At 32.6% G+C, this 13,640-nt stretch overlaps 1 protein-coding gene across 2 annotated transcripts in view; it reads left to right on the top strand.

Annotated features, from left to right (window-relative positions):
• Positions 1-13,640, top strand: part of dpyda.1 (dihydropyrimidine dehydrogenase a, tandem duplicate 1) — a 249,959-nt gene that overhangs the window by 84,998 nt on the left and 151,321 nt on the right. For both annotated transcript variants that reach the window (XR_007825666.1, XM_051098672.1), the window contains exons 9-10: positions 9,654-9,761; positions 10,921-11,090. Coding sequence is in view for 1 of the 2 variants with exons in the window: in XM_051098672.1 (XP_050954629.1) it covers positions 9,654-9,761; positions 10,921-11,090 (278 nt within the window). In the remaining variant the exon portion in view is untranslated. The remainder of the gene's footprint in view (positions 1-9,653; positions 9,762-10,920; positions 11,091-13,640) is intronic.

The following is a 13,640-nucleotide window of genomic DNA, read 5'->3' as shown; positions in this document are numbered from 1 at the left end:
CTTCCTTCTCTCCTTTTCCTTCCTTTCCTTTTATTTTTCCTTTTTTCCTTTTCCTTTCCCTGTGCTGAATTTTCTTCCTTCCCTCTCTCTCCTTCTCCCCCTTTTTTACATCCTTATGTTCTTGCCTTCTTCCTGTTTCCTTTCCTTTCCTTTCCTTTCCTTTCCTTTCCTTTCCTTTCCTTTCCTTTCCTTTCCTTTCCTTTCCTTTCCTTTCCTTTCCCTTTTACCGTTGCTTTATTTCCTTCCTTCTCTCCCTTTCCTCCTCCTCCTTTCGTTTTTCCCTTAACCTGTTATTTTCTTCCTTCTTTCCAGTTCGTTAATTTCCTTTCCTTTCCTTTCCTTTCCTTTCCTTTCCTTTCCTTTCCTTTCCTTTCCTTTCCTTTCCTTTCCTTTCCTTTCCTCGTTTCATCCTTTCCTTCTTCCCTGTGCTGTATTTCCTCCTTTTTCCTCCATTGCCTCTTCTCCTTCTTTTGTTTTTTCATCATGTTCTTGCCTTCTTCCCTTCCTCTTTCCTTTCCTTAGCTTTGCTTTTTACTGTTGCTTTATTTCCTTCTTTCTCTCCCTTTCCTTCCATTCCTTTCATTTTTTCCTCAACCTTTTCCTTTCTTCCTTCTTCCCTGTGCTGAATTTCCTTTCTTCCCTCTCTCTCCTTCTCCTTCTTTTATTTTTCATCCTTATGTTCTTGCCATTTTCCTGTTTCCTTCATTTTTCCTTCCTTTTTCCTTTCCTTTCCTTTCCTTTCCTTTCCTTTCCTTTCCTTTCCTTTCCTTTCCTTTCCTTTCCTTTCCTTTCCTTTCCTTTCCTTTCCTTGCCTTACCTTTGCTTTCCTTGCCTTTCCTTGCCTTGCCTTTCCTTTATTTCCTTCCTCTTCCTCATTTTTTCTTCATCCTTATTTTTCCTTCCTACTTTTTCTTTGATTTGTTTTTGTCTGTTTCTTTCTTTACACCTTACATACCTTGCCTCTTCTTTATCCTTATTTCATTCATTTGTTTGTTCCTTCATTGCTTCCCCTTTGTATCTTCCTTTCTTATTTTTCTTTCCTCTTTCAGTTTCTCACTCTCTATTTTCCCTTCTCTGTCATTGTGTTTACCGACTGTTATCAGTATCAGCGGATTATATAAGATGTGACCTTTTGCTATTAGAATCAAATAATGATTATCATATTGGCGCTGGCAGTGAGGAGCTTTGCTTTTTATTTTCAAACTGTGCAGCCATGTGCAGTCTCGTCGTTATTATTTCCTTCCTTTTTTTTTCCCCAAAGCCAAGGAACAAATAAATGTATTCTTGAAGATGATATCTTCTGGCTATATACGTTCTACAATCCCTTGTTGCTTATTAAAATTAATCAAAGAGGCTCTTCTTTAGATTGTAAAGCATTTCTAATTATGGCTGCTAACCTAAGAAACTTATATCTGCTAAACTACAATAATCTTCTTATTAGAATAGCATAACTTTATATAGAAAGAAATTAAACTGTGATTACGTGGCCCCGGCATTGATCTTAGGAATTCAAACATTGCCTAAAGCTGTCCATGTGACTGTCTTATTGTACCGACACAATGAGGAAAAAGAATTAGTATAATTCATTGTTTCAAAACGCTCAGTCTCTTAATACCGGCATCCTAATTATGAGTCTTTTACGTAGAGCATTTTTGGATTTCTCTACAAAGGGATGTAAAGAAATTTCGACTGTGGGAGAAAATGAAAGCGCTGAGTGTTTGCAATTAATTTCTGTAATTTCACACGAGTCCTTTACGGTCTTTTTAAATGTCATCCACTCACATGATTGACATGCTAATTTCTCCCTGGCAATATGCAAAAATATGCAAAGTGGAAGCCAGGTTGAGGAAGTCAGATAAGAGCATTGTTTCTAGGCTATAGGCTCAGGAGTCAGTGGCTTGGGTTCAATGGATTTAAAGAGTGAATTAACACCTTAACTGCCATGGAGCGATGGGCTCTACGATGTCCCTTTTGGTTTCATTTTCACTATACAGTAAATAACATAGTCCATTAATAATATAACGCACCCATAATGCCCTAAAAGCAGTGGAATATTAGTACCAACCACAAAATATAACTCAAAGCTTGTATATATGTTATTAAAAGGCGTAGCGATCGATAAATGCAAGGACATGATTAAAAGCTGTACGCTCAGCACTAAGATGAGATGTTTCTGGAGAATACTTGAAGTTTTTAAAAGCTCCGCAATCAATAGTTGCTACGAGTTGGCGGTGGGGATCGTTGGATGCTAGTCAATATGAGGTTATATTATTACACTGTAAAAGTGACCCATCATTTGTGTATGCTTCTAAAATACCACCCAAGATGTCAAGCATCTGTCTCTTTTTAAATCCATTACACATTCTGACACTGAAGATGTGCTGCTACAAAAATAGAAACATATTGTTCTTTCGGAATGTTCCGTTGCCACTGGCAGCAATGTTAATTAACACCTATATAGAGGGAATTTATAATCTGTGAGGTTATGTAACATCTTTATGTGCTGAACTTGTGTATGGCAAGCGTCGATATTACTATAGCTCATACTTAAGAGTTACTTTTTTGTGCTACGGATATATTAATACCTTAAAGGATTAGTTCATTTCTAGAATAAAAAACTCCTGATGATTTACTCACCCCCATGCCAACCAAGATGTTCATGTCTTTCTTCAGTTGAAAAGAAATAAAGATTTTTGAGGAAAACATTGAAGTTGAAGTTGGTGAAGAAAACGAGATGGGAGTTTTTCGACCTACCCTAACCGATTAGCGCTGTTGCACTACAGGCATCCCGAGTTCAAATCCTGGCTCGAGGACCTTCCCCCGATGTTGCCCCCTTCTCCCTATAAATTGTCAATTTGTTTCGAAAATGACCAGTCGTTTTGCTAGGTAAGACCCTTCTTTCTCAACCAGGATCGTTTAGAGCCATTTGAAGCTGCATTTAAACTGCGTTTTGGAAGTTCAAACTTGGGGACGCCATTGAAGTCCACAATATGGAGATAATTCCTGAAATTTCTTCCTCAAGAAACATAATTTCTTATCGACTAAAGAAAGAAAGACACAAACATCTTGGATGACAAGGGGGTGAGTAAATTATCTGTAAATTTTTGTTCTGGAAGTGAACATCTCTTTCAAGTGGTTACAGTTTAGCAGCTAAACTTTAGCTGTAGGCACGATTCGCTTGCATAAGTGTTTGTGTCATTATTTTAAAGGGGTCCTGCTGTATTATGCTCTTTAACAGTCTTGATTTTGTTTGGGGATGTACTAGAATGTTCCTTTATGCTTGGTGGTTCAAAAAACGCATTATTTTTAACATAATTTACATTATTACAATACATTTCTACCAGCCTGGCACAAATGACTTGATTAGTTCTGGGTTCCGTCTTCCGAAAAACGAAATGTGTTGTGATTGGTTAGCTGTCCCACTGCGTTGTGACTGGTGAACAGCTTAGGCAGTGTTTCAGTACTGCCACGCCCCTTGTCGAAGAATCAAGTTTGTAGTTCTTAAAAAGGGATTTTTTAAAAACGAAATATCTCCCTTTGGAGTGGACTTTGAGATTTGTAACTTTGTAGATCTTTTTTATGCCCGAAGATACACACCACACACTGACTAAAGTTCAAAAAGCGAAAAAAAGCATAATAGGACCCCTTTAAGAACGGATTGAAGCACTATATTATTATTTTATGTGAAGGTGTGTGCTAGGGTTGCCAGGTTTCACAACAAAACCCCTCCAATTGTTACGCAAAACTAGCCCATTAAAAATCACGTTGCGGGGTGTAAAATACACGCTTTTTGTCAGGGTTCCCCTGGTAATTTGCATTCCAGTGGCTAAACATGATGTTATTGGCGTCGCTTTAACCTGCAATATCAAAAACAACCGCAGACTTGGCAACACAGATGGTAGCGTTTGCTAACTTGCTTGAGTACTCGTCTCTGTACCAATAAAAACAGGTTTAGCCAGCTGACCAATCAGAGCAGAGTAGGCTTATGGAAGGGAGGGGTTTACAGACATTACAGGCCGTTACAAAATCATTGATGATGACTATGTATAAATGTATATTCTGAAAAAATTACGTTTTCTGACCTTTAATGCATTTAAACCTATTGTAGGGGACTCCAACACAATATTAGGACACTAAACAACCACATGACCTGCTCTTTAAATTGTCTACCATTACATTTATAAGTGGTTGAATGTACAATTTTCGTCTGGTTGACGATTAAACATAAATTCATTCCACAAATTTACATTGAAGAAGCTACCTGAGCCATATCTGGATACAAGAATACTCTAACATTATAAAATGTTAAAATCTACTTAAACTCTTCACCCTTGTTTTTTTGTTTCATCACTGTTATGCAATTCATAAGGGTCAAAGAGGTCAGGGACTTTCGAGAAAGGGCCTCCTGCCAGCGTCGCCCCCTCCTCTCAAAAGATGCCCATAGATAAGCCCTGATTAACGAGAGGGGTTCTGCTCTCTGGGTGATGTATTATTTTTGATTTTGCATGGTAAAAAGCGTCTCGGCTGCAAGCGCACCGTACGCAAGCTCAGCCCAGGGATCGTTGCTGAGGAAAATGTGATGCAGCAGGAGACAAATGGAGACGCATTACTTACAAAGAGCGCTGTCACAAACCCTGGCGCTTTTGTTAAAACCCACTTTGTCATGGTGTACCGCAAAGTTTCCCGTTCTTTCTGAACTTCCTTTTGTGTTTTGGTGATGATCAGGTGATTGAGGTGACAAGTGGATATGTTTCCTGAACAGTCTTGGGAAGGGATATGTGTAAAAATGTAACATAACACACATTATTTGTAGCAAATTAACACTGAACATAAACAGAAATGTACAAATATTGGTTTCTACCTACTACGCCACTGGTTATTTTTATGTATTCATAATTTTTGGCTCACTGAACTCCTGTTTTAATTAGGCTACACATGAGTACACAAACGCATAGATTAAGGACAGCATTTTTAACCTCCTCAAACACATAAAAGCAGCTTTTTATAATTATTGACTGACATTCGTACTAACGAGACTCAAGTACCTGCTCAGAGATATGAGGCACATGTCTGCAATTTTGGAAGTCTATGTGCAATTTCGAAAGTTTGTGTTTTTTATGTTGTTCATTAGGCATGACACCTTGACAGCTTTAGTTGGTGGAAAAGCCGGAATATCATCAGGATATCATTAAAGCCATTTAGCAGCTTTCAACATTATGTGTTCGACATCCCCTAATGAGGATCACTGGTGATTTGCACCAAGTCTAATGTGTGATACAACACCTTCAGCATCATGGGGATATTTAATGTGAAGTCTGTGTATGTATAGTACATATATATACACTACCAGGCAAAAGTTTTTGAACAGTAAGATTTTTTTTAATGTTTTTTAAAGAAGTCTCTTCTGCTCACCAAGCCGAATCCAGAATATTTATTTGATCCAAAGTACAGCAAAAGCAATAATCTTGTGAAATGTTTTTACTGTTTAAAATAACTGCTTTCTATTTGAATATATTTTAAAATGTATTTTTTTCCTCTGATCAAAGCTAAATTTTCAGCATCATTGCTCCAGTCTTCAATATCACATGATCCTTCAGAAATCATTCTAATATGCTGATTTGCTATTCAAGAAACAATTTTTATTATTATTATCAATATTTTAAACAGTACTTTTTTCAGGATTCTTTGATGAATAGAGCTAAAAATCAGCATTTATCTAAAAATGAAAAGCTTTTGTAGCTTGGAGTCAGTATCATTTTTAGAAAATTGTAGAAATTATAAAATCAAAGAAATTATGGAACTTAATACTTTATTTAGCAAGGATGCTTTACATTTATCAAAATTTATGATTAACAATGTATAATGTTATAAAAGATTTCTATTTCAGATAAATGCTGTTCTTCTGAACTTTCTATTCATCAAAGAAACTTGAAAAAAAAAACAGCAGATCATAATATTAGAATGATATCTGAATGATCATGTGACTGGAGTAACAATGCTAAAAATTCAGCTTTGAAATCACAGCAATAAATTATATTTTAAAATATATTCAAATAGAAAACGTTTATTTTAAATAGTAAAAATATTTCAAAATTTTAAATTTTTTTTGTATTTTGGATCAAATAAATGCAGGCTTGATGAGCAGAGAAGAAAAAACATAAAAAAAATCTGTAGTGTATTTACACACAAATATATCAATAAATATATAATATTGAAATTTAAATATATGGTAAACTTTATTAAAGACTTTCAATTAAAAAATGTATTATAAAACTTTTTTTTTTTTTTTTTTTTTTTTTTTTTTTTTTACATTGTCAGAAAACTCTAGATAACTCAATTTCATATATTTTAAAATTCCTGCCATGCAAAGCTGAATTTTCAGCAGTTATTACTTCAGTCGTCAGTGTGATCCTTCAGTAATATTCTGATTTGGTGCTGAAGAATTTAAAGGGATAATTCACCCAAAAATGAAAATTCTGTCATTAATTACTCACTGTCATGTCGTCCCAAACCTGTACACAATTTAAGATATTTCTGATGAAATCCGAGAGCTTTTTTCTAACCCTGCATAGACAGACTGACACGTTCAAGGTTCAGAAAGGTAGTAAGGACATCATTAAAATAGTCCATGTGACATCAGTGGTTCAACCATAATGTTATGAAGCTATAAGAATACTTTCTGTGTGCAAAGAAAATAGAAATAATGATTCAGCAAGTTTGGATACCCTGGAGCTCACATTTTTGAAAAACGTGGAAGTTACCTTTATTAACAAACTGCTTATTTGAAGTCTAAAAAATTAAAAACTCTTAAAACTTCTTTCCTTGGCACAAAAACAGTCTTATTTATAAAATTCTAGTGTATTTGGGTGTCTGCCTTGACACTTCCTGTGAGAAATACTACAAGCGGAGTGATACAAACGGTGAAGCGGTTGGAGTGCTGTTATCACTAGAATATCACATTCCTGCAAAAGACTCTTAGCCAATCAGATTTGAGGCACAGAAAGAACTGTTGTATAAACAGTAATAAGCAACTAGTTAATAGTGAGAATTGGTCCAGTTGGAAATATGCAATCAGTGAAGGGTACTTAGAAAACCTGAATGAAGCAGGTTACCGCCACGTAAAGCGTTTCATATAAAAATGTTATGTTGAAATATACAGTAGAAGACAGCCAGAAGACTGTTCTGTAAAACAGAATCAGCAGTGCGAACACAGTTCGAGAGGAAAACAGGCTGGTTATTGGTGCTAGCAGTTACTCGCAGGCCACACGCTGGCTTGTTTGGTGAAGGTTAACTTTAAAAACGTGGTAATTGCCGTGTTATTGACGACTTGTGGAGATGTGTCTGATGAGAGGTGGGCGTCTAATTATTGTATGATTTAATGACCAGTTTCATTAATAACGAGTTAAACTTTTTAAATCATGCTGTGTGCTTTCACCTCTCTGCCCTTGCCTTTTTAAGCCAGACGGAGCGGATGAATCCGAGAACGGTGGGTGGAGAGGTCCTGTCGGATACCTGGATGATACACCACAGGATGCTGTTAAAATCTGAGCAACACTATTTTCTGCTTTTCGTAGTTTAACGTGATACTTTCCAAGGGTGTAAAAAGGCTCTGTGCGTTTACTAAAGGCTTGTTTGAATTGAGCAAACGAAGGTGTTGATGCATGTTGTAATGCATTTCCTTGCAATCACTTTGACTGTATGCAGCTGATTGGTTCTGACAGCAACACCCCAGTCTTCCATCTCTCAATCACTTAGTGCCTCATTACCACTGTCTTCTGCTTTCCATCTCGTGAACTTCTCACGTTACATTTCTCGCAAATGCTCTGATCTCTGCCAAAGAGTTTTATCTTATTAAGAAGCAAACGTGCCTTGGACGGGCTGCGGCGTTCACTGCATTTAAACCACGCAAAACAACGAAGTCTCGCTTGCGTGTCCCGATTTAGATATTACGCCCGGAAGATTGAGAGATTTTCAGAACTCACTTTGTCCGGGCTTCTTTAGAACGGATGATAATTGTGGGTTTTGAGGCATCGGAGGCCTGACGCTGATGTCTAAACATCGCTCCCACTGAAACCACCAAGATTACATTATGTGTGATTATGTGTAATGATGTTAATGACACTAAACAGTGGCAAACATTCGGAAGGGCAGCTGATGCACAATAGACATTACAGGCAGGAAGAAGTCAACATACGGAGGGAATAGAAATTGGAATGCGTATCTGCGGATTTGAGATTTCATCTACCTCATTACCCCAGATACCTATTATTGTGATTTGTTATACAAATGAGATATATAAATGGAACCTATGTAATGTAAAATTGTGTGTGTGTGTGTGTGTGTACATATATATATATATATATATATATATTAGATTAGTAGTTTAATGAATACATAGAAGTTACTAAATATAATGAAATATGAATCAATTATTAATAAAATACTAATAAATAATATATATAAAAAAAATTAAAACAAATTCATTATTTAAAAAAATAATTAAAAAAAAGAAATGTATTAGATTTATTATTATAATTTATTAGAAATATAATTTAAATATTTAAATAATTATAATTGATTTATATATATATATATATATATATATATATAAATCAATTATAATTATATACAATAATAATTGTATTATATATACACACACACATACTTACGTCATATATATATATATATATATATATGTATATGTATATGTGAGTATATATAAATAATACAATTATTAAATAAAAAAAGAAATAATTTATTAGAAATATATTTTATACTGTATATATATATATATATATATATACACACACACACATTTAGTCATTTAGCAGACGCTGTATATAGACACAGAGAGAGTAATCATATTACTAAATATAATTAAATATCAATTAATTTATTATTAATCAAATATTATTAAATCATAACTATATACATTAAATTTAAACATTTAAATAATTTATTATTGACAGATGTAATAAACTAATTAATTATAATGCAATTATTAAATAAAAAATAAAGAAAATATAAGTTGTTATAATTATTTAAATAATTGTAATAAAATTATTATAAATATTATTTAATTAAATACATATAAATATTTATTTTGCAATTACATTTAGTAATTATTAATAATATTAATAATTAATAAATATTAATATTAAAATAATATTAGTATTTTATTAATAGTTAATTCATTATTATTAATTATTGTTATTATTGCTGAATATAGTAAAACAAATGATTTATTATTAGTAAAATTATTAAATTAAAAATAAAGAAATTCCAATTATATATATATATATATATATATATATATATTTGAAAAAATAATTTAGAAATTATATACAAATAATGTATTCATTATTAATAATAAAATAATAATAATAATAATAATAATTAATAAATCAATAACAATAATAACAATTATTAAATAAATATTAATAATAATTATTAAATAATAAAATAAATATATAAATAAGTTTATCGTAAATTTAAATATTTAAATAATTATAATAAAATTATTTTGTTGTGATTCATTTATTTAAAGTCATAATGACAGACTTTACACTGATGAATTGTGCATAATAATAACACTAGGAGCATATGTTAAAGAAACGTTTTTTTTTTTCTCATGTCTGTCTGATTTGTTGCAGGTCTGCCTCAAGCTAACAGACACAAGCTCTTTGATGGCCTCTCAACAGAGCAGGGTTTCTACACGTCGAAAGATTTTCTTCCTCTCGTTGCGAAAGCCAGTAAACCAGGTGAACAACCTAAAATATCTGCCTGTCACAAAGTCACACCTGATGATTTAAAGTTTCTTGAAGCACCACATATAAGGACCGCATGAGTCCAAGTTCTTTTAATTATATTTACTGTAACAAATGTTCCTTGCTAACAAAAAAAAAGTACCAACAGTTTCTGTTGCTGTTGTTGTCATAAAGTTTTTTGGATATGTATTCTCTGAAATGCCTTGAAGTATGATGCATATTGTAATTATTTAGTGCCATTATGCATTGTACTGTAATTATAAACTTTCATAATTATGAGAGGTAATCATCGTTATAAACATTGGCATGATGTTTTACTCATGATGGGACTTTCTGAAGATAATCGTGTTTGTTCTCGTGTTGGCTTCAACCATGATATACTTATTCATTGGCATACTTTGAAGAAGAGGTGGAGACTGAAAATGCTGCATTTTATAGTCCGCGATGCCAGGTATAATTGCGGTTTCTAAAGGTATATCTGAGTAATCGAAAAGAACAGAAAGAAAGATGAGAAGTTTTTGTTCCTGCTCCCCAGATTAATAGGGGTTTAGACTCACAATATTGGCATCAGAATCAAATGAAAATGGAAATTTTGAGGAAAGAACTTGATTGAATGAATAAAACCTCAGTAATGAATGAATCTTAATCCAATGTGCCGTTCTGCGCTTACTTCAACTCGCTGCATTAAGGCAGTTGGCCAAGGATTTAATGAAATAGGAACATCTGAAACTTTACAAGCATTTGAGACAAAATATTGCAGAGCTTTAAAATTGATGTATATGTATTATTTTTGCTATTTTTATATTAGAAAGTAAATTGGGCCAACTGATCGCATTCAATATAGGTGCAGCCACTCTAAAAATAAAAGCAGGACCGCAACAGATGTGAAGTATGAAATGACTAATACAAGGACATTTCTGGAAAAATATGAAATTGTAAAAAAAAACAAAGACAGATGAGGTGAACCAGGCTTTCGTAGAAGAAGGATAATTTGATAGTGACGTGCTGTGAGGATTCGAGATGCAATTTTACAGCGCTTTACGAACAAGCGTCTGCTGAGCTGTTAAGTGAGAATTGTTCTATAGGCAGAATTCTTTTTTTTTTCTCTTTTTCACTCTTTTTTGTTCTCCTCCTCTTCATTCTTGGATTTCAGGGATGTGTAGTTGTCGCTCTGCGCTGCCGGAGCTGCGTGGTACTGTGATTGTTCTGGGCGCTGGAGACACGGCCTTCGACTGCGCTACTTCTGCCCTGCGCTGTGGCGCCCGCCATGTGTTTGTTGTCTTCAGGAAGGGATTCACCAACATACGAGCGGTTCCTGAGGAGGTGAGGATTCAGACATAAAATGAATGTGAGATGATATCAGAAAAAAAAAAACTAAATATATGCTTGAAAGTAAAGGTTGCTGCATCATTTGTTTGAACATTTGGTTTGATATTTTGTTGTCAATGCCAGAGATCAAACTTTTTAATGCCACAGACCTCCATGATGATCCCTCTTCCTTTATTATTTATTATTTTTGACCAATTTTTCTATTAACTTCCCCAAAAGCTTTCTTTATGACCACAGTTATGGAAATTATTGCAATAAATAAAAAAGTTTTTTTTTTGTTTGTTTTTTTGTGTGTGTGTTTTGCTTTCTGTTTTGTTTTGTTTTGTTTAATTTTATGTTTTTGACCAATTTTTCTTTTTACTTTCCCAAAAGCTTTCTTGTGATTACAGTTTAAAAAAAAATAAGTCTGCTTTCATGTTTGTGTGTGTGTGTGTTTTGTTTGTCTGCTTTATTGTTTAATTGTGCGTGTGTTATATTTTGTTTGACAAATTTTTCTTTAAACTTTGTGACCAAAATGTTAAAATTATTGAAATAAATAAATAAGGTTTGGTATGTGTTATTTTTATTTTTATTTTTTTGACAATTTTTTCTTTGAACTTTTCCACAGATTGACTTTGTGACCAATATTTGAAAGTTACTGCGACAAATAAATAAGTCTGCTTTTTTTATTTGTTTTTGTTTTGTTATGTTGTATTTTGTTTTTGACCAATTTTTTTAACTTTTCCAAAGGCTTTCTTTCTGACCACAGTTTTTAAAATATAGGTCTGCTTTCTTGTTTCACTTTGTGTGTGTTTGTGTGTGTGTATGTTTATTTTTTGTTTTTGACCATTTTTTCTTTTAACTTTTCCACACTGACTGACTTTGTGACCAACGTTTGAAACTGCAACAAATAAATGTCAGCTTTTTTATTTGCTTTTGTTTTGTTTTGATTTTGTTTTGTTAAATTTTGTTTTGTGTTTTTGACCAATATTTGAAAATTATTACAACAAATAAATGTCAGCTTTTTATTTGTTTTTGTTTTGTTTTTTGGTTTTGACCATTTTTTTTTTTTCACTTTCCCAAAGGCTTTCTTTGTGACCACAGTTTTAAAAAAATAAGTCTGCTTTCATGTTTCATTTTGTTATTATTTTGTGTGTGTTTTGTTTGGTTGTTTTTTTTTTGACATTTTTCTTTTAACTTTTTCACAGACTAACTTTGTGACTTTTGTTTGGTTTTGGTTTAGTTTTGACCATTTTTTTCTTTTATCTTTCCCAAAGGCTTTCTTTGTGACCACAGTTTTAAAAAAATAAGTCTGTTGCTTTCTTGTTACATTTTGTTTACATTTTTCTTCTTGTTACATCCACAGACTGACTTTGTGACCAAAGTTTGAAAATTATTGCAATAAATAAATAAGTCAGCTTTTTTGTTTATTTTCGTTTTGTTTTATGTTTTGTTTTTGACCAATTTTTCTTTTAACTTTCCCAAAGGCTTTCTTTGTTACCACAGTTTTGAAAAAATAAGTTTGCTTTCATGTTTCATTTTATTTTTGTTTTGTGTTTGTGTGTGTGTGTTTTTGTTTGTTTGTTTGTTTGACTTTTTTTTTTTTTGGTTTTGTTTTGTTTGGTTTTGTTTGATTTTGTGGTTTGGTTTTGACCGTTTTTTCTTTTTAACATTCCTAAAGGCTTTCTTCGTGACTACAGTTTTGAAAAAAATAAGTCTGCTTTTTTGTTTCATTGTGTGTGTGTGTGTGTATGTGTATATGTTGTTTATTTTTTGTATGACAATTTTTTCTTTCAACTTTTCCGCAGACTCAGTTTGTGACCAAAATTATTGAAATAAATAAGTTTTGTGTGTGTGTGTGTGTGTGTGTGTGTGTGTGTTTATTTTTTTTGCTTTTGACTATTTTCTTTCAACTTTCTTAAAGGCTTTCTTTTTGATCACTCTGTGTGTGTGTGTGTGTGTGTGTGTGTTTTTTTGTTTATTCTTTGTTTGACATTTTTCTTTTAACTTTTTTCCACAGACTGACTTTGTGACCAGAATTGGAAAATTATTGCAATGAATTAAATACGTTTGTGTGTGTGTGTGTATGTGTGTGTTATGTTTATTTTGTTGTTTTTAACCAATTTTGTCAGCTTTTTTAAAATAGTTTTTTGTTTTGTTGTTTATTTTTTTTTTTCCCACTGACTTTGTGACCACAGTTTAAAAAGAACCTGATCTCATTCCCTGATATGCAATTAAATTTATTTATTAAATGAAACGTGAATATCCAGAACCACAGTTTTTTAAACCATTTATTTAAAACCATTTATTTGTAACCAGGAACCACTGTTTTTTATTAGCAATGTATTTATTTACAAATATTAGATATTACATATTATAACCCAAAATTACTATTATTATTTACATGCATGCATTAAATGCATAGACATCAAGAAAATAATCCATTTCTTTTATAGAAGATACATAGAAACTATAGAAATGCTTTTGGAAACTTTTTTGAATGTTCTAAGTAGAACCTTTAAATTTAAAGTTTGTTTTGAATTCATTTGTTCTTCTAGGACTAGA

This window comes from Labeo rohita, chromosome 24 (assembly GCF_022985175.1).
Source record: "Labeo rohita strain BAU-BD-2019 chromosome 24, IGBB_LRoh.1.0, whole genome shotgun sequence".
NCBI lineage: Eukaryota > Metazoa > Chordata > Actinopteri > Cypriniformes > Cyprinidae > Labeo > Labeo rohita.
The sequence above is the reverse complement of the archived record's forward strand: the minus strand, read 5'-3'. Positions and strand labels throughout refer to the sequence as shown.